Raw genomic sequence first — 23,943 nt, 5'->3', positions numbered from 1 at the left:
TTTTATATTTGCAACAGTTTGGTGCATACACAGGAATATTAATGTTTTCAATGTCTGTTCTTATTCCTACATAAATAAAATAAAAGACTGCTTATCTTGTACCATGAATATATGTATTACTGGCTTGTTTTTTCAGGTAACTATAAGGTAATTTGACCAATCTTTTCACTATTAATGTTATTCCAATGTAGTACATGTAGAGTGACCAATTATTTTATCACAGAGTTATTAACACAGATTGATAGTTTTATAAATGTACATATATATCATGGATATGTTTATATTCTTAAACAGTGCAGTATGAGTGACCAATTTCAAATCATGTAATGTTTGTGTGCTCAAAGCCTCAATATAGAGTTTTTTCTGTATAGCAGTTATGTGAATATAATGCATGCATAAAATAATATAGAAGTAAAGTGATTTTGAATTGTGATTATCTGTTGTCTGCAACAAAATACTTTTTAATTAAATAAGATATTTAGCATTTCAAGTGATTGAGTGAAAATGTGATTTTATTTAAATACCTTGCATTTTGTGTGTTTTCTCTTGTTGTTTAGCTACACATACCCTTCACATCAGACAAGGTAGTATGAACCTTTAAATATGTATATTAGTCTATGGAAATGTTTCCTAATACTTTTGTTTTTAAAATACCCTGTGAGGTACAGGTTAAGAAATAAAAACTTCAGCCTCTTTGACTATATTGGTCAACATTCAGTTTTGTAAATGGAGTTTTTATTCTTTTCAATTGAATTCATGAGTTTGATATTGGAGTTTTGAATACCAGTATGCCTAGAATGTTACTTCATTTTCATAAGTAAAATATATTCATGGTTTGTTTTTATATGAGTTGTGTATATTAATTTCTTTTGGCACTATTTTTTGTTAACAAGTTTATTTGATTTGTTATTGTCCAATTTGGATATACTGTATGTTCTAGAAGATATGCTTTTAGGAACCCTATTGACGAATAGCAGTGATATGTCATTACTTTAGGGTAATTCATTATTCATTTTGTTGTGTCATTTCACCATGAAACAATGTATTTGGAGCTCATCACCCTTTTCATGAATCTGTTGATACTAAATTATGTACTATTAACATATACCCTCTCTAAGTTTACCAGATTCAAGCAAGACCAGTCTTGATGATGGTAGTTTTGTATAAATTAATGAGAAAAAAGAAAGTCTTTAATCTCTTGTGATGTAGATGTCAGTTATAAAATACATGTCCAATTAAATAATTTTTTTCAAGAATTTAGAATATGGTATATAATTTATACACTATAAAACATACAGTACTAATATCAATTCATAATCAGATATTCAAGTTATTTCATTCAATTAATATTATTAATGGAATTCAGTGAACCTAATACATTTAAAATTCAGTATATTTTTCTTCAAGAGTGCTTCATAAAATTGATGGTTGCCTTTCTACACAAAATTTATATGATAAAACAATTTGTTTATGTGATATTTTGTGATGTGCAATGTGAGGAGTCACGAGTGTTGTGGTTAATTTTTTTAAATAGATTAATGTGTAACCTACTAGGATGCATACATTTAATATGGCGTATTGAATATTAAAGTATACAATATTTTGAAAAAACTATATCAAGGCTTGTCCTGTATTTATTGTTGAACACAGCATTCCAGATCTTGGTTCATTTCATAAAACATGTAACAAATGCTAGAATTCAATATTGTAATTCTCTCAGACAATGAAATTGCACCTATTCAGAAGCTTATAAAAGAAGGTTGTAACTTGTCATTGATGAGTTAAATGAAACAAGCCCCTCACCGATTTACTTAAAATGACTTACTTATAATCTGCAATCTCATCTAGATAAAACATCATTGATGACTGCATTGCCATGATTATAAGAACCAAATAACCGTATCATTCATTGCAAAACGTGCTACGCTAGATATGAATTTGAGTTATTGGACAACTATTCACATGACTTATCACATGCACTGATCTTTGATCAAAAGTTCTTTAACAAAATTCAGAATCAGTGATACAATTTTTACTTCTATTCACTCCTTTCTATCCACTTTTTGTAAGCTCGTGGACAAAATATTTTGTTGGAAATTAAAGTATTAAACCACGGATATAGCACCTTATGATTGCTCTTCCACTGGGTCTCTCCAATTCTTATTCTCAAAATATCAATTTTGTTGGGTATTTCATTTACACAAAATTACACTTCTGGTGCAAAAAGTGAAATACCAAGTTTTTTAACTTCTGTTTTCATTGATTTCATTTTCTGTTCGTTCTTGCTTTTGCTCCCAATAATATGCTATTCAAATATTGAGCATACCAGTTTTAGATCTTGTGGTACTAAGCATCTTTTCAAATTTAATTGATACTAAATATCAACTGATTATTGCCAACCTGGAAGGGTAAAATGAAGAGAAAGAAAACTTTGGATACTTTTTTTGCACAAGTTAAAAGAATTCTCCCAACACCATGTTATTTACCATTTTCATTCTTTGTATGAAAAAATGTTAATTCTGTACGTCCACTGAACATTTTCTCTTCCAGCAAAAACTAAATTAAAGTTTTAAGTACTGATACAGAGAAATCAAATGTCTTAGTCACAAAGTGTAGTTTACACCAGATTTAATCATAAATAATTGCACAAACATATCTCAAATAGTAACTGACATACAAACTGTTTTCTTACATGTATCTTATCACCACTCACTCGAGTTGCTAGAACACATACACTTTACACAAAACGGTAGTGATTTGATACACACTCTTACAATGCAACTAAGTTTGCTGGTGGATTTACTTTAAAAATTAATAAATTTTTTCTTCAAAATTCAACATGATCATTCATTTTGTGAGCTTGAGTCATGAGGATACAAAATAATACATTTCCTTTGTATAAAAAGGGGTAAGAAAGATGGGCAGTGGTGGGGAAATAGTCAGAAATATATGATGAATATACTGCATAACTTTATGCATTTCCAGTCAGATAATGCACTGAGCATGTCGACCCACACGGTCTGTTATTGAACAATGCACGTATGTGAAAGAAAAAAAATCTATATCTGTTGTTAGTCTGCACTGAACACTTATTACTGTACCTGTCTGTTCCTATTTAGTGCTACCCAAACCCATTTATAAAGAAAATTCAACACTGCTTTGACATAAGCCTATAGACTGGTATTTGATTGCCCTTGTCAAAAAAATATCAGAAAATTCTCTTTTGTAAGAATTTCAAACTAATTTACAGTCTTCACATCACCTAAAAGAAGGAAAATTCATAATAGAATCAAATATTTCTGAATCATATAGATTAATCCATGATAGTTATCAGTTGATTATACAGTGCGTCCCAGAAAAAACGAAACCGAGATTTAGCGATCATTTATCATTACTTAATCATAAATAAAATAGACAAATGACCTACCAATTTAAAGCTTAGAATCTCCTCTTTCATCTGATGTTACTTAGATTATTTCTCATTCACGCATGAGTGAGCAAAAACAATTTGAAAAAAGGATACCAAAAACTCATTTGGCGGGGGGTATCTGGGTTTAAAAAGAAAACCACATTTCTGAAAAGTTCAATATCTCCTCTTTAATTTGATACCTAAATTGCAGAAAATAGTCAAGAAATAAAAAAGTTCTGGTCATTTGAAATAAGGCTTGAATTTCAATAATTTCATAAAATGAAGAGGTTCTCCAGGCTGGCTTTCAAACTCTCTCGACACTCTGTTTTGTTGACGATCAGCCATGCATTAAATCTTTTGTTCACCATACGAAAGCTTCTGTGAGAAACCGGTGGAAACACGTTTATCTCATGAAATTATGAAAATACAAGCCTTATTTCAAATGACCAGAACTTTTTTATTTCTTGACCATTTTCTGTAATTTAGGCACCAAATTAAAGAGCAGATATTGAACTTTTCAGAAATGTGGTTTTCTTTTTGAAACCCAGATACCCCCCGCCAAATGAGTTTTTGGTATCCTTTCTTCAAATTGTTTTTGCTCACTCATGCGTGAATGAGAAATAACCTAAGTAATATCAGATGAAAGAGGAGATTCTCAGCTTTAAATTGATAGGTCATTTGTCTATTCTATTTATGATTAAGTTATGAAAAATGATCGCTAAATCTCGGTTTCGTTTATTCTGGGACGCACTGTATAATAGAAAGATCCACATAAGCCAACATCTAGACATACATGTAATGCCCTTATTTGTATAATTGTGAGCTGTTATATTGAGAACCGGATGCTCCATTGTATTAATGAACATGAAATAAGAATTTCACCCAAGATAGCTGGGGTTGGTAAATTCACAAGGATCCTTATACCTCGGTCATATTTGCTCTATGGCGGCTGTACGGGAGTCGAAAACGGCCGTTTCAACATTTTTGTATCAGTTACATATAGGTGGTTTGAATAAAATGGCGGTTTTCTACTCGCCGTACGGCTGCCGTAGAGCAAATGTGACTGAGGTATTACTGAACGTTAGTGCCACATCTTTCATGCAGGAATCCTGCATTGTAAATCCACATTCATCAGAGACAAAAGAATGGGAAATGTGAAAAACCTACTGTCAAAGACACAAGGCACTATTGAATCCCATTATAAAGGGGCTATGTATCTTTCACAGTGGAGCGGCTTTCCCACATTTCCCATTCTTTTGTTTTGACATAATGATGGCAATGGATTGTCGCTTTTTCCTAAATCGTCAATACGATCCTGTATTTAGCAGACAATATTCAACACCACCTTACACAAACTATCGGTAATATTTGTTAGGATCATCGTCCCCACACTGGCCCGATTTCAATATATTAGTGGGAGTTGGTCTTGCCCCACCACTTAACATTGTCCTCTTCTAAATTTGCCCACTGGCTAAACGAACCTGGTAATCACTGCGCTTAGTCTATGGAATAAACTAATATAATAATAAACAGGTTATGCCTATGTGGGAATGTAATTTCAGTAGCTAATGGCCAGAATGGGTTTCCTCCCTATGCCACATCGCTTTCCTTGAAAGATTATATCTGATGAGAGCGTCTTCCATCTTGATGGCAAATGATGGTTGCTATGATGGCTGGTGGATATTTAGGAGGGCTCTCTGTGGTGTATGGAGTCTCGTTCTAATCTTGGGTCAGTACACGTGCACCATGCCATAGAGAAATCTGTTCGGATCTAGTTATGGAAGTTAACAATTAGACGGTTATCAAATGACCTGGGCCTGTTTACGAGAAGATTTGCGATAAATAGAAAATTTCAAATCATAATTCTTACTGCCTGATAACTGAACAATATGCACAATTGCACAAGCAACAATTACATTGATTGGTCAATGTTATTTGTGATGGATTGGAAACTTCAATGCTTCATGGTCCTACTAACAAATTAAATGAGATTAGACCATGAACGATAAAACAGAGTAGATATCTAGGTTTTAACCAATTCACCCAGAACCTTATGATCTTGTCATCAGTAGGCTAAAACAGTTTTGGTGCCCTTTCCATAAAGCGTTACAAATATTGTAATTCTGTCATTATGGCAACTACCATAGAAACCTTGATTTTGATAAGCTGTTTAGGCTTCTTAGCATGGAAGTTGCCAAAATGGCAAAGTTGAAAGTTATAATAGTTGTAGCTCTTCATGAAATGGGCCTCAGAACATCATTCTGGTAACTTCACATGAAATCATGCAATTCTAGTTTCAATACCATGATAAAGCAATACCGTTATACCCCTCACATTGTTTTCCCCATAAATTTCTATTTCAGGAATGACGAAATGGAAAACTTTCTTCTACATAAGTGTTGACGTCATAATGTAAAGGATACGTCCAAAATAAGATGTATGTCTGAGACAAAAAAAGAAGTCAAGGAAAATAAACTTCATAAACAGTTACACAGAATAATTCAAAATTCAATACACAGGATATGTGATGTAAATCTTGCACGTATGTAAAATCACCTGGGATTGATGAAATGTAGCTGACTTCAAAATTTCTATTTACAAATTATACAACTTATATAGATCACAAAACAATAGACATTTTAAATCATAAGTGGTCAATTTCTTAACTTCAACAACTCCATTTACTATATCTTATTGGTGTGTAAAATCATAATACATTACTTTTAGTTGAATAAGACTAATCCTAACTCATTTGCTTAAAGTACATGAACCATGAAACAGTTCTATAATAATCCCAAAATAAGGCATTTTCAGGTATGTAATGACCTAACTTTTACCTTGTGACCCCGAAATCTAATCAGATTACTGTCCTGCCAACATGCATAATGGTTATATGCTTTAAATTGATCTATCAAATGGTCCTCAGTTAATACAGTGACCTTTGACCTTGATTACCCACTTCTAATCAGATCAACATCTCTTCTAAATGTATACTTAGACCAGTTAAATCATTAAACAGTTTAGTTACTGCGAGAACAAAACAGGACGGGCAACCCAAAACAATGATGCATCTGGCAATCTATCTAAAGCGGAGGCATAGTAATATAAAGAACTAAAAAAGATGATTGCAAAGCAGAAGATTTCTAAAAGAGTTCATTCTGGAAAGGATACAAAAAGTCCACCAAACAGTCCATGTGTCAAGAGAGGTCGTCTCATCCTGAAATATTTGTGCCATTGTCCACCAGTCTTCAAGAACAACATGAACTGTTGAGAAAAAACAAATATACATTGTACCAGTTTATCACACTTTTTCCCCAGAACAAAGAATACTTGCATGCTACATGCACACCTGTGGACAGTTCTCTCAAGTATATCAATATTCTTCCTGGCATCACATCACAATTTGCTCCACATTTTTCATGACTGCATATATATAGGACAAAAGACTGTACAAAGTATAGTTGAGAAAGGTCTTCACTTACATTCAGAAATGCAAATAAATTCGAGAAGTAAAAGTATTCCACGTATCATACCTTAAAGTACATCATACATGTAGAAGTGAACAGAAAGAATATTTTTATCGGGGTCAGTTGAATTTCAGCTCTTCTTTGTTAGGTATCTAAATAGCTCAGACATGTTCAAGTCCTTCATTAATTCCAGCATGATTTTGTAAACATCTTGAATGGAAAAATAAAATCCATAGGCATATCCCATTTTTAACTCAAAATAATTCTTGGTGGCTCTTACAAAAAAAACCTCCAAAGTTTTGTAAGTGAGGAAGCATCAAGAACAGTACTCACTGATAGAGAAAATGCTGTGATGAAATAAAAGATGAAGCCATAAAGTCCAGTAAGACCAAGTATACCTGCTGCTGATCCAGATATAGCCGACATGAATGTACGACAATAGTCCAATATGGACATATTTCCCCTTATAGCCAACTCATTGTATATTACTGGTTGCTCTAGAAAATCAGAACAAAAAATATCAAGAGAAAGAGAGTGTAAACCACAAATAAAGATTAGCTTTAATAAGGTTGAACAGCTAAAATAATGCCTTGCTAAAACTTTTCATAACTCCAATATAAACACAACCATGACAATGCATGAATGGTTGTGTCACTAGTGACAAACTGTTTATTTGGTGGGCAATACAATTTAGATTCTGACTTTATAGTCTAGAGTAGACCGATAAATAGATCTATTTCTGTCAGGGATATGCTCTGCTGCACTCACACGTATTGCAAGGTTAGTATTAGTATACTACTCTCCTGAGACTTCTTCTGGCTCTACTGTATCAATCAGACCCAAAAAAAAGAAAAGAAAATCTTCAAAAACTCCTCAGAAACAATGCTAATTTTATATTGAATATTGCAATAAAAAATAGGCATATAAAATGTAAAAATACATATTCAGAAAACAGTTAATCAATGTTAAAAACCCGAAATACTTGCAAGCAGAAACCAGAATTATCTCCTAGGATCGACAGTTTATCATCAAAATGTTTCCTCTAAAATTGTAAAAATTAAGCCTTTAACACTCCTAGTACCAATGAGGTCCAAACATTAACATGTATGGACCTCATAGGCGACATTACCCAAAAATATGGGTTAGACAATGCTGTTCTGATTTCCAACCCAAGACTTTGGTAAATGTACGCCTTAATACAAATTGGAGTTACGTGATATGACTTTCATTTGGTGGGGATACATTAAAAGTATTAATTAAGTAGTTCAAATTAAAATATATTATCATTAAACTTACATTTCATGCCCTTTTTGTTGATTTTCGGTGAGCGTTCCACACAGCTGCGACGAGTGATCAACTCCGAAGTGATACGCGAACTGGTCAGCTGATCGGTCAGGTGATCGGTAGATTATCTTTTTGTCAGACGTTCATAATTTATGTAAAGCGTATCAATCTTCAGTATCTTGATTCCAAAGTATCAGTATTGCAGATAAATGTCATTATTGATTGGAATCAGTGGCGGATCGGGGGGGGGGGGGGGGGGGTGGGGGTGGGGGTGAGCATTTCTGCCCGATCCCCTCGATTTGTAGTAAATATTTTGGAATTAAATACGTTGTTCATATTAGTTATGCGACCCTCCCTTATGATGATCACAGCATTATTTGTAATGGGGATATTTCGTTCATAATTATTCTTGTCTCTTCTTTCTCCTTTTTAGCCTTTTTTTGCTTGTTAAAACCTTTTTTCCTTTTTTTTTTTTTGGGGGGGGGGGCTCGCCAAATTTTACGTGGGTCAAAATTACCTTCATTTTTTTAGTGACAATCTTTTTTTCATTTGTCCAGTTCTACGCGAGACAAAATTACCTTCGATCATTATTATAGTTAAAAACTTTTTTTTATTTATTTATTTTTTTTTTTTTGGGGGGGGAGGTTGCCAAATATCACGCGAACGTTTGTCAGCTTTTACTGTTTTATTCGACTTATAATCAAATATTAAATGGGGCTTACCACAGTTTTTTTTAAAGTCAATTCATAAGAATATTCCTCCTCGGGATTTGAGCTTTCTTTCATGAAATATCAATTTTTTTCATGATTACCAAAAATACTTAAATTTTTTTATCGGTGTATGCCTATAAAGCTTTAGCTCATGCGTTGCGCCTGCCATATTTTAATGCTGATCAACTTTATGCTTTTAATGAATTCCTAAAAACAATAAATTCTCAGATCATCAATTTTGTCGCAATCGAATAATTCGATTGCGTCTCTCTATCAGTTTTGAATATTCATAAAAAATATCAGCTCGTGCTTTTTGCTCATAATATTTTGATTAGTAAATTCTTCTCTTATATAATCGAGTCGGATAGATAGATAACTAGAGAGAGAGTTGGGGGGGGGGGTCCCTCAGCTACTTGTCCTCGCTTATTTGTTATTATTTGTTATTATGCTCATGTTGTGAGAGCTTTGTGTTTTCACATTTTTTTCTTTTTCAACCTTTTTATTGTCTCGGAGCTTCCCTCTATTTCTTTACACTATAATGTAGTCCTGTTTCAATCATTGGCGGCGGAAGCCCCAAATTTTAGGAGGGGACAACCTAAAAAATTTTGACAAGCAAAAAAAAAGGCTCTCAACCCAAACATTTTAGGGGGACGTAGGAAAATAAATTGACAAGCAAAAAAAAAAAGGTCAACAACAAATTTAGGGGGGAACGTCCCCGCTTCCGCCGCCTATGGTTTCAATTCTTTTTTGTTCTCATTTCAATGAAAACATCATTATTAAACTGACGTACATGTAGAAGACTTTATTACGAAATTTTGACATTGTTTTGTTTCATTTGTTTGGCTTTCTTTTTTTCTTCTCCTCATCTTCTTTTTCTTCTTACTTTTTCCCTTTCCTTATTTTCTCTTCAGTATTTCATTCAGGTATCCGCCAATTTATACAACACCAAGCATATAGAGGCGGATAATCAGTGAGGGAGCATGACGGTGTGCCGCTCTAAAAAAAGGAGGAATATTGGAAGAAAAAAAAAAGAAGAAGGGATGGGGAAAAAATAAAGAAAAAAAAAGATGATGATGGCAATGACGATGATGAAAATTATCTTGGTGATGATGATGGTTGTGGTGACGGTTGTGGTGATGCTAATGATAGTGGTGATGATGATGATGACGAGATGTAATTTTGTTATTTTGTCTTTGAAAAAATTAAGTAGTGCAAAGTTGAATTCATTTAAAGTTTATTATGAAAATAGCAGAAAAAAATTGGTATGCGTTCGAGGAAAATCCATCCCCCACCAATCTTTTTCAAAGGTAAGATTTTTTTTTTTGCCGGGGGGGGCCACTTCCATTCACGAGTGGATACCATGCGCGACCATGGGGTCTCGAAAAGCACCCTAAACACGTAATTTCCATATTCTGAAAATGCACCCCTTAACAAGTATTGGCGTGTGAAACCCTACCCTTAACAAGTATTGGAAACAAAACGATACTCTTGGCAAATATTCCCTGAAATGAACCCCTAAACAAGTACAGGAATGTTTTATTGTTACGGGTCCTTCGGTCGTCGGCTTTACCTTATTTGGTTTAGTACGACCCCACCTTCTACACCTCGCGCAAATCGGACTCTAAACACGAAGTGTTGGAGCAAAAAGGACATCCTTTATAAAACATTTTGATTTTGTTTTATCATCCCCGCAAATTAGACCCTAAACACGACGGTTTTCCTAGCGAATTAATAGATACCCTTTTTTCGTTATTTTTGTGTTTTTGACACCCTTATCACGTTACGTAGGTAACGTGCCCTATCGTGAAAAGGACATCCTTTTTACGTTTTTTTTTTGGTCGCGCATGGTATCCACTCGTCAATGTAAGTGCCCCCCCGGCCCCCGGGTTTTTTTGTGACGGCGTAGGCCTTTGCAAGCAGCTATTATTATGGTAAAAAAGTAAATGAAATGTCAAGAAATACATGATAATGATTTTTATGGTACATTTTAGTAGGCCTATATCAATTCATACTTGTTATCAAAAAGAAAAAAGTGGGTCGTTACGGACCATTAAAAATGGGAAATTTGGGCATTTTATATTTAGGATAGAGCAACTGCTCGTTATAGACGTCACAATAAATCAAGCATTCTAAATTCATCAACTCCATTTTTTGTCAAATAACACCTTCATCGATATTTTGAAATGATTTTTCTCATATTTTCATCATCTTTTTATCAGGGTGAAATTCCCCTTTAATTTACAAAACTGATTCGCAAACAATATCAAGAGTAGTGGGAGGCAAGGGTGGAAATCTAAGGTAGGGGACCAGGGGCTGGAAAACAGGCAAAAAAAAAAAAAAAAAACTAACAAAAAAAATCAAAAAGGAAGGTTTATCACCCCCAAAAGAAGGTCGTCTCGTCCAAAATACATGTTTTACTTCGATTTAAATGATGTAGGCCTATTTCTTTCCATCATATATAAAAGAACAAAAATAGTAGGGGGACATTTGATAATGTGCCCCTACTATTTTGGGTTAGGGGGAAGTGTCCCCCTGGGATTTGCGCCCATGTGGGTGGGGGGTGCTGCACCTCCTTTCGGAATCATTATGGAACAGTGTGAATAGTCGCTGTGATTTCGATCTCATACCTATAAAAAAAATAGAACAAAAGAACGCCTTGACCACAGGCCAAAATGCCTAACAATTTTTCCGCGGCATTAACAACTCTCGTAAGGGGCGCTCCATTTATAAATAGAGTTGCATGTGTAGCTGTCTATGGCAACAGAATCCATCGCAGAATTGAAGCCAGAAGCGTGGGAATTTGGCAGAAAATTCAAGAAAAGAACCGGTGAGTACCGATTTAAGAGTAATTATATATTCATTAACATTTATTGAATCATAAGAATAAAGATTTTTTACGGAAAGAAAGCTTAGTTCTAAGTTAGGGCTGCCCAAATGCGCGTGAGTGGAGTCTCAGTTTCTTAACACGGGTAAGTATTGCGGTGTCGCCTAGAGTGGCCTTTAAAGCCTAAAATTCAGACTGAGCCAGCCAGCCCAAGGTAAGGCAAGGCTTCAAATTTCATTCAGAATCAATATCAGGCCAGGCACGGTAACATAGATGTGAGGGCCAAATCGTGGTTTTGGGAACCACTCGTAGATTTGTGTACTCGCACTTGTGTACAAAGTGAATGGAGGTGGAAATAGGGAACCGTGCGTGTGACTGAATAAAGCGCTGCTGTATGAAGTGAACGGTGGTTCCCTATATCACGATAATGCCGATGTGAGATTATTTCTCTGATTTGAATTTTGATATACGAATAAGTATGACATTAATAATGTTCTAAATCAAGTTTGATCATATTTGCAACGGGGATACTAAACTGCATTCATGGCATTAGCGCCTTGTAAGCGTTCACATTACGTATTGATGATCGTCTCGCTCTCGAGCCATACCGTACACAATTCCTAATAAATGGGGCTACACAACTGTAGCACAATTGCAATTATTATAATTTGTACCAACATAACAAAATTCAAATAGAGTTGAGCACGAAAATCACATTTTCCCGTAAACAGGTGCGATCTTATCCTTATTATTGAATCAATTATTTAAATTTGAATTAATTAAGAGTAAAAACTATGATCTCTTTACCCTTCATCATTGCCGAATTAACATGTAGTTCTCGGGAAGTCGCCATAATACATTTTGACTATCAATTTACAAACAGGAAATTAATTTGTGTAAAAAACAATAGATTTTATAACGTTTTATTTAAAAAAAGTAATATATATACATTTATTACTGTATACGATTTATATAATTAAGAAATAAGGTTAGAAATTAACGTAATGATTCTTTGATTTTCATTGTTTTCTCTAGGCACAAATTAGCAACTCCATTGTGAACAAAATGAAAATACCGATAAGTTCATTTTCGTAGAACTTTATACGTTGTTGCCAAGCAGTTTAATTACCAGTTCTCTGTGAAGTTAAACACATTTTTATCACATTATAGGGAGGATATTTTACTGAAAGTGAAAACTAAAAAATGGTAATACAGTAATCATTAAAAAATCATAATAATCGTGATAATACAGGCACATTTTTTTTTAATTCATGTATCAGAAGAATAGGAGAATAGCCTACAAAGCTTGGCATACACACGGTGCACAGGCCTTTTTTCTTCATTTCATTCAATTTATTTAGTTCTTAGTTTATAAGTAATTATTTTATAAATTAATTGCTTAATTCAGATTCGGACCAGGTAAACATATTACTAGTATTACAAAACGAATAAAACGAAGTAACCTTCAGATTGACAGGAATTAAAAAAAAATCCTGAGAACAAAACAAGATACCAATAATTTTGGAACACCCAGGAATGATCAGTCCCGTTACTGGAGGGAGGGAGGGAAGGATTCAGGCAGGGTTCTGCAGTAGACCCCACCCAGTCCCCGTTTGCCTGCAGTTGCAGCCCCCAAAATAAGACAATGACGGTAAAGGAAATCCCATCTAATTTTATCTAAATAACCCTCCTCAAAAGTTTCATTACATCCTATTTACATGATGTTCAGTTTTGATTTTTATTTGTTGGAGTGGACTTCCCTTAACAGATGTACAACCTCGTTTTGTAGTTACGACTATGAATGCAAATAAAAACAAAACAAACAAACCGTGAAGTGCGGAAAAGAAGAAATGCACAAATAAGTGGAGGGATGAAAAAAGTATACAAATTAGATGAACTTTTCTGTCTATTTAGATTTAGATTTAGATTTATTCATTTTCCATTCACAAAGCAAGCACAACAAAATCAAACAATACATAGTCAAATTTACAGTACAACATCAATCGAAATAAGGTATAAACAATGAGAACTAATGCAAATTAAAGTAACTTTGACTATAATAACTATATCATTAGGCCCTATTCGAAATAATTTTTAAAGATATGTCCATTTGAAGCAAAAAAGGCCGCAAGTAGAGACCAAGTAATGCAAAAATTAATATGAAATACAAGTCTTCAGAAAATAAGGGAGAAAATATTACTTCTCATTTCGATTTTTACACGGTAACCATTCACGTCTGTCATTTCGTATCCCATTAGTACGCTCTAAAAACAAATCAGTAAAAAATGACTAGTTAATAGGGTCAGCTGGGTGTAACTGTTATTCTAGTCATATTTACGAGAACAAAGTTTTGACTAGAATATATTATGTCAGAAATGTGAATATCAGTGATTGCCATATCAGTTGCTCCCAGCTATAGTCAATTTGACTGATTCGTTTTAAGAGTGTAGATTATCACTATTCCTCCTCTGATCGGAGGACCCTATATACTGGCCGTATCTTGATTTCACCAAAAAAAATTATTGCTGTTATTTGTCTTCTTCGTGCATGGCTTAATTGCTCCTCCCGGTTATTTTACAACTATTTTAAATTCCCCGGATAGTTCATTCATATCACTTTGCCTTGGCTAAACTACCGTGTATGAATCTTCTCGAACATCTGAATATAGGCCTACTGGAGAGAGCCTTCGTTATATAGACATTATAATGGTTTCGGTTCGGGAGCCCAATCTTGAAAGTACAAGTCCAACCCCAAAAAAAGTTGATTTGAAAACAAAGAGAAAAATCCAACAAGCATGACGGTGAAAAGTCATCAAAATCAGATGTAAAATAAGAAAGTTATCATTTCAAAGTTTCGCTTCGCCTAATTTCATAAAACATTTATTTTATCCATATCTGGCTGGTCGGTATATATGCGACTGAGGAGACTGATGACGTCATCCACTCACTATTTCTTTTGTACTTTATTATAATGGAATATAAAATATTCTAATTTTCTCCTCATTGTCAAGTGAAACAACAATTAATTCCTCCCTGCACCTGTGGAATAAGCATTATTTAATACTATATGGTTGAGTCAAGTTGGTCCTTATTGTCAAATTTGTTTTTAAAGAATGAAATATTGTTTAATTAAAACAATAAAAAACAAAAGAAATAGTGAGTGAAGGACATCATCGACAGTCTCATTTGGACGTCACTGAATTGTGCATATCACTGTTTTGTGAAAAATAAGCGAAACTTTAAAATGTCATAACTTTCTTATTTTACATCCGATTTTGATGAAATTTTCAGTGTTATGCTTGTGTTAGGCCTATTTTTCTTTCTTTTTTCTCAATTTTTTACCCTTCCACAGGGTCCTTTATTTTCAAAAAGCATAGCCTTAATATTTACAAGTCAGACAAACAATAAATATAATATATAGACATGTAGTCAAACTGACTTATACAATCAAGTTGTCACAGCCAAAGCAAATTTGGCAAGAAAATAAGAGATCTGGGGAGCGTTTCATCAATATTTTCATCCGACAAGTTGTCAGATCTGACATCTTTCCATGATTTTGATTGGCTGAGAGGCACTATTCCTTTGGTAACTGTCGGATAAAACGTCCGACAAGTCCTTTCATGAAACGCCCCCAGATACATTATCTAAAAAATAAACACTGGTAATGTTTGTTAATGTGACAGATTGCCAGCTTGTTCGAAAAAGTTTTTGAAAATAAACCATTTCTTTCTGAACTTATTTTCTCTGAAATTTGTTTCATAAATATGTTTTTCCATTTCATAATAAAGTTTTAAAGCCGACATAATTGAGGTAAATGAAGGTAACTCTTTTCTCAATTTGGCTAAATACATCTCTTGTCTTATGATCATCATGGCACAGTTAAGAGCATTGTTATTTGTACCAAAAAATCCAAAAAATGTTTTCATTCGTTAATACGATCGCTTCTCGTTGAGTATTTTGAACTATCCATGATTCTATTCTCGACCATATTACATTAGAATGAGTACAAAGGTGTGGGGGCTCATGCCTTCGGGTAACAGTGATGAATTTCGCTTTTGTGCCCCCTGACCCACATGCCGTTCCCGCATTTCTTTGCATGTTAATGTACTGTAAATTTTCTAATGTACTGTGTATGTACTTTTTTTATATTGGTCAAATAAATAAATAATAATAATAATAAAATATATGCATAATTGTTTCATCATTTTCAATGCAATAAGTACATTTCATATTTGTTACGATACCAAATTTCAACAATTTTCGTTTTGTATTCAAACTTTTTTTTGTTGGGGTGGACTTGTCCCTTAACCTTTGTATAGTGCTAGGTTTCACAATTGCTCCGTGTTCCGTATACGTGTTTTTTCTTCTTTTTTTTGTACAACTGAGTTTCCTTTTTTTTTGTAAAAGGTGCTACAGTTTATATTTTAATGAGTATTCATATAATATAGTCTTGGCACATTTGGGGAACAAAACCTGACAAGCCCTCATTGTTTTCAGTATATAGGCCGATCTGCTCCACACTTTTCTTGCAATAGGCATACCGAGTTCCTAAACTTTTATGATGATCTTCATTGAAGATTTGTCATGTTTGAACGTAATAATATTTCTCTGTTACAAGAATAAGGCTTTCCTTTATCTTATTTTACCTTTTTGATTTACTCTGAATTTCATGCGAGCAGTAATCATACGTGTTAGTCATAAAATTGGCAACGCAAAACTTGACCACCAGCTCCCAGCCGCTCAAAAATGTGCGACAGTTTCGTTCAATTATTGCGGGTGTACAAAAGACGAGAAAGACAAAGATGGCTATCCGTAAGAAGGACGGCGGTGCTGATTTCAAGTTTTTTGAGTCCGCTGACATTGCTTCCCAGCTTGATAATGTGAAATCATGGCTTCAAAGAAATTGCAAGAGGGTGGGTATTGTTTAGGCGCCTGAAAGTGTCAAATTACAGTAAATATAATGCTCGATCTATACCGTACCCATTCCGAGCTCGTGTGCGGCTGCGATTTCTGATCGCCGCGGCCAGCGCCGTGGCGGCAGCGACGCGGAGGTAAGGCCTGTGCCTGGGCTTGGCTTAGGAAGCCTTAGCCTAAACAGCTTGCAGCCGTCTGTTTCGAGGAGTTTTTTAAAAATTTTTAAAATTTCTCCTCGTACACAGACGGCTCGCTATCGTGCAGCCACCATTAGGGGACTTGCAATGCAAAATCCCCCGTTGGCCGTTGGGGCTCTTCAATTTTTGTCTTTAAAGTTTAAGTTTAATGAATAAAAATTTTGAAAATTAATGCGACCAAAAGAAAATGCAAACTAATATTTCCTCTTGGCATTTATTGCCCCAAAACGGTGAAAAATCAAGTTAAAAGGAAGAAAAACAGTGACTCGGCTGTCGCGCTAATTCACTTCCCCGTTTCATCCGATCTTAAGACATAAACATATGGCCATTGACTATTGAGTCCCCTGTACAGATCGCGCTAGAACTTCGGTCTCTGTATTTGGTGAGTGAAGCCAACGGAGTTAAGCTGAACAACCAACATAACAGAGACCGAAGTTTTGGTCTAGGCTTAGCCTACCTTGAGCGGAGTTCGTGCAGGCTCCACTTCACTACCGCCCCACTACGCTCCACCTACCCACCTACTTCGAGTAATGTGGGTGGAGCGGAGTGAAACGGTAGTGAAGTGGAGTGGAGCATGCACAAACTTCGCTAGAGGCAAGCTTAGCCTAATAATAGACAGCTGGCAGCCGTCTGTTTAGAGGAGTTTTTTTACATTTTATTTTTTTTATTTCTCGTACACAGACAGCTCGCTATTTTGCAGCCACCATTAGGGGGTTAACAATGCAAAATCCCCCGACCGGGCTCATTGATTTTTGTCTTTATTTTATAAAAATATATAAAAAGAACTGAACCAAAATAAAGATAATTATTCCGTCTTGGCCTGAAATGTACCGAAACGGGGAAAAAAGTGACTTCGGCTGTCGCACAACTTCACTTCCCTGTTTTATCAGAACTTAATACATAGACGTATGGCCATTGAGACAATATACACAATCAGCCACAAATATTTAATGATCCATATTAAGTTTCAAATGTATAATCAAGATGAATATATATATATATATACACATATGTATGTATGTATCTATATCGCATTACATGTTTCTTTATAATATTTCAATTGTTATAACTGTATTTATGATGGATTTTGTCTACTGTTTTTGTTGGAAATGAGAAAAAAATAAAACTGAAACTGAAGGTGGCAAATCTTGAAAAAGAGATTTTGAACCACATGTAGGGTTACTTTATGATAGAGAATCTATTTTGTGTTATCAAGAACCTTCATGGTGAGGAGGAAATGTATTTTTTGTCTTCCAGTGGATCCAGGCTGAGCCTCCCACCAATAAGAGCATTGCAAGTATGCTTGCTCAGCTTATACAGTTCCAGGAAGATGCCTTTGGGAGACATGTCAGCAACCCTCCTCTGACCAGAGTACCTGTAAGTAAATCAAACCTAACCTACTTACTATGTAGATCCTCAAATTTGCAGACGTGCTTCAAAATGGCTGATTTTGTGGACAAATCTCCATTTGTGTTGTACACATATTTTCAGATTTTCCCCTTTATTTCACATTTCCACATTATCTCCTCCTGACCTTGACATATATGGTGTGGATTATATTTTCCCATGACATATATTGTGCTCAGAAGGAGGCAAGATGCAATTTGAAAGATTACGAGGAAAATCTGAAAATTTGTGTACAAAAGAAATGGAGAGTTGTCCACAAAATCAGCCATTTTTTTGAAGCATGAATGCCAATTTGAGGATGCCATAGAAAGTAAAACAAGAGTTTTCAAACTCCCATAACTTGCTTCTTGGGTTTTGGTTTCCTTTAAAAGGATGGAAAAATTAAGGACATGTTTTTTTTCTGTAGCGGGACTATTTTATGTCCCATAGCAACATTGCAGTAGGGCTCTTGCCACTTGCTTACATGTAGCCTAGCTCCAGGCATGGGCATGAGTAATCATCAACTTTATAGTAAGCTGACAGAGCAAAGATCAATTGCTCTTCTAATGACCTCAAAACAACATAAACCTGATCACAATGATATTTGTTTGGTCCTAGAAAGTCAGGAAATACATTTTATATGGAAAGTGAAATACATTGTAAAATAACATACTTAGTTATACACTTCTTCTGGTGATAGATTATTGGTATTTACTGCACACATATTTAAGTAACATGTTTAAAACAATTGTTGATTTGTACTTGTAATTAACAATGTGTCTTATAAGATGAGCATTTGAACTTTTGACAAATTTACTGACATCTGACAGAGGGTAAGTAAGTCCTTATTAAATCCACTCAAACTACTATATCTTCTTACAGCAAAAAGTCTTTCTGGATTTCAAGTCAGGAGGGGGTCTTTGCAATGTTCTCATGGCTGTATACCGATTCAAGAGTGAACAGGGATGGTAAGTAAATATTTTACCCTCTTTATCATGTTTTCCACACGATATTACTACATTTCATATATTTCATGTTCATTTCTATTTTCTTGTTTACATTAAACACGGTTTTAATGTATTTAACGTGCGTTCATCACTTAATCGTGCCTTTTTTTCTTGTTGCATGGCATTGCAAACATTGAATTTGTTGGTTATAATTACTATGTTTAATTTGTATAGTGAATATGTGCTTGTTCAGTGCAGCCATTTATAAATTTATTCATTTGAAAGAGATCACAAAAATGACAGTGGCAATCACATACACCTATTAGCCATAAATATTTGTCAGTATTTGGGCATTCCCATATGCCTGTAAGTATGTGGAACTCCCTGAAATTATCTTTTCTCTGTGTTCCTATTCAATTGAAAATGTTCAATGCCCTCAAATTATAGTTGAGTGATTCATGGAGTCATGTTAAGAATGGACGAACATGGGGTGTGAGGTACAAAGAGGTCGACTAGTTGATGGAATTTCTGATTCATATACATACTTACATATTTTTGTAGATCAGATTTAAAGCAAATTTCCTTTACCCTACTTTTTTATTTATTCAATGTTTCTTACATTGTATCTTAAATCTGACTGTTATCTTTTGATCTATTCTTTTGATGATCAAACCAGGAGACGATTTGACTTCCACTCCCCCGTCACGCATGGACCGCAACGTAGAGATGTTCATGCAGATCTCCAAGACGCTGATCCAGAACAAGTGTTTTGTCTTGCCCCAGGTCTGCATCCACAGCAGTGTGGAGCCAAAGCTTGCCGCTAAGCTCACTGATATTGTAAAGAGACACCAGGTAAAGTACAACCTCATTCACCCCTGCTAACACGGATCACCTATGTATAAAGACCACATTGTCTGTTTCCATTGAATATGTTTTCTCATCATTTTTCAAGTATATTATTGCCCGTTTTTCATGAGTAGTTTTATGTACGTTTATCACTTAATATCAGTCAGCACTCTGTAGTCTCTGTTTTGTTTAACATAAGATGCAATAAGATGACTCAAAATTGATGATTGGTGCTATCGAAAAAAGTTGTTGAAATGGTATTATATCTTTTCAAGAATTCAAGAAAAATCTTATCTTCTCAGTTGTAATATGTTTAGCTGAGACTGTTGCAATACTAAGTACTAGTAATTGAATGTTGCCACCTTGCCTACCTGTATTAACTTGAAATGAATCAAAGAGTAGGAATTAGGAACCATGTCCTACAGTATATTAACATGTAATCATTTCAATTCATCCTCTCCTGTTGTGGAATATGTGTGACTGAAATATCGTTCTGATTTATTTTGCAGGGTACAGTTTCTGAAGACCCTGAAGTAGCGACTCACCTTGTATTTTCTCCTCCAATACCTCTGGCTGAAGGTATACTACATAAATCATATTACATCTCATTGAATCTCTGAAGATGATATGTCAGCAAAACATGCTGTAGAATGTGTTGTACATTTCTCATAGGAATAACATTTGATATAAACTGTTGATACTGCATCACATTTATCAATATAAACAGCAATACTAAATGATAAAACATCAAAAATAAATCCAAATGGAAATGAATGATTCAAACCTTCGTTGATGATTCAAACTGGCATTCAAGCTTAATACACATGGTCAAGATCACTGATCAGGATATAGGTCATATGAGTTCAAGCCATGGATAAGATGAACTTTGTGAATTCTGAATCCAAATACCAAATTACAATAATATTATGCAGCACTTTGTCGATGTGATACTCCTAAGGGTAGTATGATGCAGATATTAAATGTTGTCTTATATTTAATTAACTTGTATTGTTTCAGGTGAGGAGTACCTGAGACCCATTGGACGTAAAGAGCGCTCCACGCTGGTGCATTGGTGGTACTACCCAGACAGTTACGATACCTGGGTACCATCCTCAGAAGTACATGGTGACCCTGAACACCTTGCTACAATGGATGGACCCTGGGAGGTGAGACTCTTTCATTTGATAGTTAGGTGTTAAAGTTTGTAAAATTCATCGATCAGATTCAGGCTCAACATAATTGGATGGCTCGGTGCATTGAATCATTCATGGATCTACATCCAGACAAAGTTCTACCCTATGTTCTTCACCCTTGTATTATGTGCATCTGCACCTTCTGTTGATTGTGGGCTGAGTTAACATTTGCTTTTGATGGTTCAGTATCATCAGCAGGAAGGTTCATGTATGCCATCTAAAGCTTGTATAATTATATGCTTAACCCTCAACGTGTCTCTCACACAAAATACAGATCATGCTAGAGGTTAGGATCCTACTAGAACAATTTTCATTTTTGTTAATCAATTCATTATTTTTCTTTGTTTTGAATGCAGGTGAATGCCAAATGGATCTTAGATCTGGATGAGTTCAACGAATGGATGAATGAAGAAGATTATGAGATGCAATTAGACGTAAGTATTTATTTTTTTCATGTCAACTTCTGTCAGTACTTACCGCCTGCATTATAGGATTCTTAGTAATTAATTATCAGGATAGTCATGACATTGCAAATATTGAAGAAGAAAATTATGCTTTCAAACAGTATGAATGAAAACAGGCAAAACATGAGTTTTCCAGCATAATGTTGGAAATTTTGTCAATCATGACAATGCACTCGAGCTCCATTGCTCGATCGTATCAAAAATAGTTTAGACTCTTGTCTGCATAATATCAAGGCAGAAACACGGCCGTGTGTTGCTGCTCTCTGCATTTGGTCATAATCATGGTCTCGGTACATTCAACAAATCCAAAATGGCGGATAGGTGAAAGTCATCGACTGCTCAAAACAATGTCCAAAAAGTCCCCAAATCAGCGATAAAATCTCAGTTAACCATAAAATAATGCTAATAATATAAAAGGTGAGGGTGTGTTCATGTTGATTATATTTCTCTAAATAGTTTTTGTACTCGAATCTCTGATTAAAATCGATTTTGAAGTGTTGTTAGAACAGTGGCAGTTACAAATTTTGACCAGCATGAGCATTTTGACATCGCGACTCCTTGCGTTTTGATTTTCTATGTAAACGGAATTGTCAGTTTTTCATGTACACAAAGTCTATGGGGAAACAGAATTTTCGTTTTCAGACATGCTGAAACGGAATTTAAGACTTTCTGAAACGGAAAAGGCAATTTTTAGAAACAGAAAATCACTGTCCCTAGGGATCCTAAAGCTATGCACTTAATTTCTTATGTAAGAAAATTGTATTTCCTGTGCCTCAATTTCTAAATATGTTTATATCGTTGGAGGAAAATATGACATTGAAGTGAGTTGCAGGTTTTCTCTGCATTTTAGTACTTTTTGCAGCCTCTGTAGAAAATAGGAATAGGAATCTTTTGTCACACTGCAGTCACAGTTCCTGTAGATTGTGCATTTTGCCAATTGAAATTACACACTGAGTGGTGTGTAGCCCATGTAGTTTTAGAATCCCTTACCATACTGTTTTAAGTAATATTGTTTCCCCTTTTGATGTATAATATGTTTGATCAGGGTGAGGATAGAGTTGCCATCACCCCTGCTATTGGACGCACCCGGAGACGAGCATACCCAGCAAGGCCCATTGCAGATGATGTGAGTTCACATTTACAAGCTGAAATTATTTCATGTTTGATATGAATAGCTCCTGTTTGAATTTCTGCTCCATGTTCAGGCCCAAATTGACTTCAGACTACAATATACAAAAAGCTTTCTTTAAGAATTATAAGAGTAGACTAGTAAATGAAACATTTGGATTGGGGGAAAAAGTCACTATTTTTGATTGTGAAATAATGTTATTTGTGTCAAGAGATACATCTTGAAATGTCCTGCAAATGTAGTATATTTTTATTTACTGTCATATATTTATTATGTCTATTTGATTATTGATGTTGAAATGTGGCTCTGCATTTTATTGTATAGCAAGAATGAATGCAAGTGTGTACAATTGTCCTTTTATGGACACAATGAATGAATGAATGAGTGAATATTATTCATAATAATAGGTTTGTGGACAATATACAAATTTGCAAAGTGGGATAGATATATTGAATCATTGATTGTCTTTCCATTTATATTTTTTTCTTTGTACTACAAGTGTAGACTAGTCTAAGAATCTAATCTTATTGGTCATTATCTTTCTTCTAGGGTTCTACCGATGGTGACCATGAGAGAGGTATGAACAAGCGAGGGGGCCCTGGTAAGAAAAGGAAGCGATCGCCGTCTCCACCACCTGACAAACGAAGAAAGAAACCGTGAGTATTTTTTTTTATTTATTATGATGTTCATACCATTTTTGTTTAGTGTTTATGAACTATGCTGTCTATTCCTGTTCTCTATTGCATAGCAGAGTAGTCACTTTTCAGGAATTTATTCATGAATGTAAGCAATTCCTTACAGAATAAAGCTGAATTTATAACTTCTTGAAAAATCACCTCTGCTATAATCATCATGAAGGGGATCATTGGAAAGATGAAATAAGCCTGAGCTTTATTATTATCATATAGCTATGATGCATTACTCTGCTTCAGAAACAAAATTGTATGGTGACTAATGGCATTTTGTATACACAAAATCAAAATGGTGGTTTTATTTGGGGGTGGGGATAAGACAATAAAATATGTATCAGTTATCCGTCAACACAAGCAATGAAAATATTTTAGCTAGTGTTTCTAGTATATATGTAATAATTGTTGGATCAGGGAATTCATCAATGGACTGTATTTCATTGAAACTTATCATCAATAACAAGTTAAATCTACATTTATAAGCT

The 23,943-nt window shown here is 34.7% G+C and overlaps 2 protein-coding genes and 1 long non-coding RNA gene across 3 annotated transcripts in view; 1 reads left to right on the top strand and 2 right to left on the bottom strand.

Annotated features, from left to right (window-relative positions):
* Positions 1–469: 469 nt before the first annotated feature.
* LOC121411361 lies at positions 470–3,337 on the bottom strand. Its single transcript, XR_005969456.1, has 2 exons — positions 1,096–3,337; positions 470–1,061 (listed from the first exon to the last, which is right to left on the bottom strand). It is a non-coding gene; the product is annotated as an uncharacterized LOC121411361 (long non-coding RNA).
* Positions 3,338–4,166: 829 nt separating this feature from the next.
* Positions 4,167–12,585, bottom strand: LOC121411360 (ER membrane protein complex subunit 6-like). Its single transcript, XM_041604037.1, has 5 exons — positions 12,502–12,585; positions 7,210–7,373; positions 6,581–6,673; positions 5,833–5,852; positions 4,167–5,170 (listed from the first exon to the last, which is right to left on the bottom strand). The coding sequence occupies exons 1-5, from the start codon at positions 12,545–12,547 to the stop codon at positions 5,140–5,142; spliced, it is 354 nt and encodes a 117-aa protein (XP_041459971.1). The 5' UTR covers positions 12,548–12,585; the 3' UTR covers positions 4,167–5,139.
* Positions 12,586–16,457: 3,872 nt separating this feature from the next.
* Positions 16,458–23,943, top strand: part of LOC121412067 (SWI/SNF complex subunit SMARCC2-like) — a 39,154-nt gene continuing 31,668 nt past the window's right edge. The window contains 10 exon segments of the mRNA XM_041604978.1: positions 16,458–16,606; positions 18,062–18,181; positions 19,073–19,158; positions 19,814–19,835; positions 19,837–19,989; positions 20,493–20,562; positions 21,001–21,149; positions 21,533–21,610; positions 22,686–22,766; positions 23,319–23,425. Coding sequence (XP_041460912.1) covers positions 16,496–16,606; positions 18,062–18,181; positions 19,073–19,158; positions 19,814–19,835; positions 19,837–19,989; positions 20,493–20,562; positions 21,001–21,149; positions 21,533–21,610; positions 22,686–22,766; positions 23,319–23,425 — 977 coding nt within the window. The 5' untranslated portion in view covers positions 16,458–16,495.

This window comes from Lytechinus variegatus, chromosome 3, assembly GCF_018143015.1.
Source record: "Lytechinus variegatus isolate NC3 chromosome 3, Lvar_3.0, whole genome shotgun sequence".
NCBI lineage: Eukaryota > Metazoa > Echinodermata > Echinoidea > Temnopleuroida > Toxopneustidae > Lytechinus > Lytechinus variegatus.
This window is presented reverse-complemented; position numbering and strand designations above follow the sequence as displayed.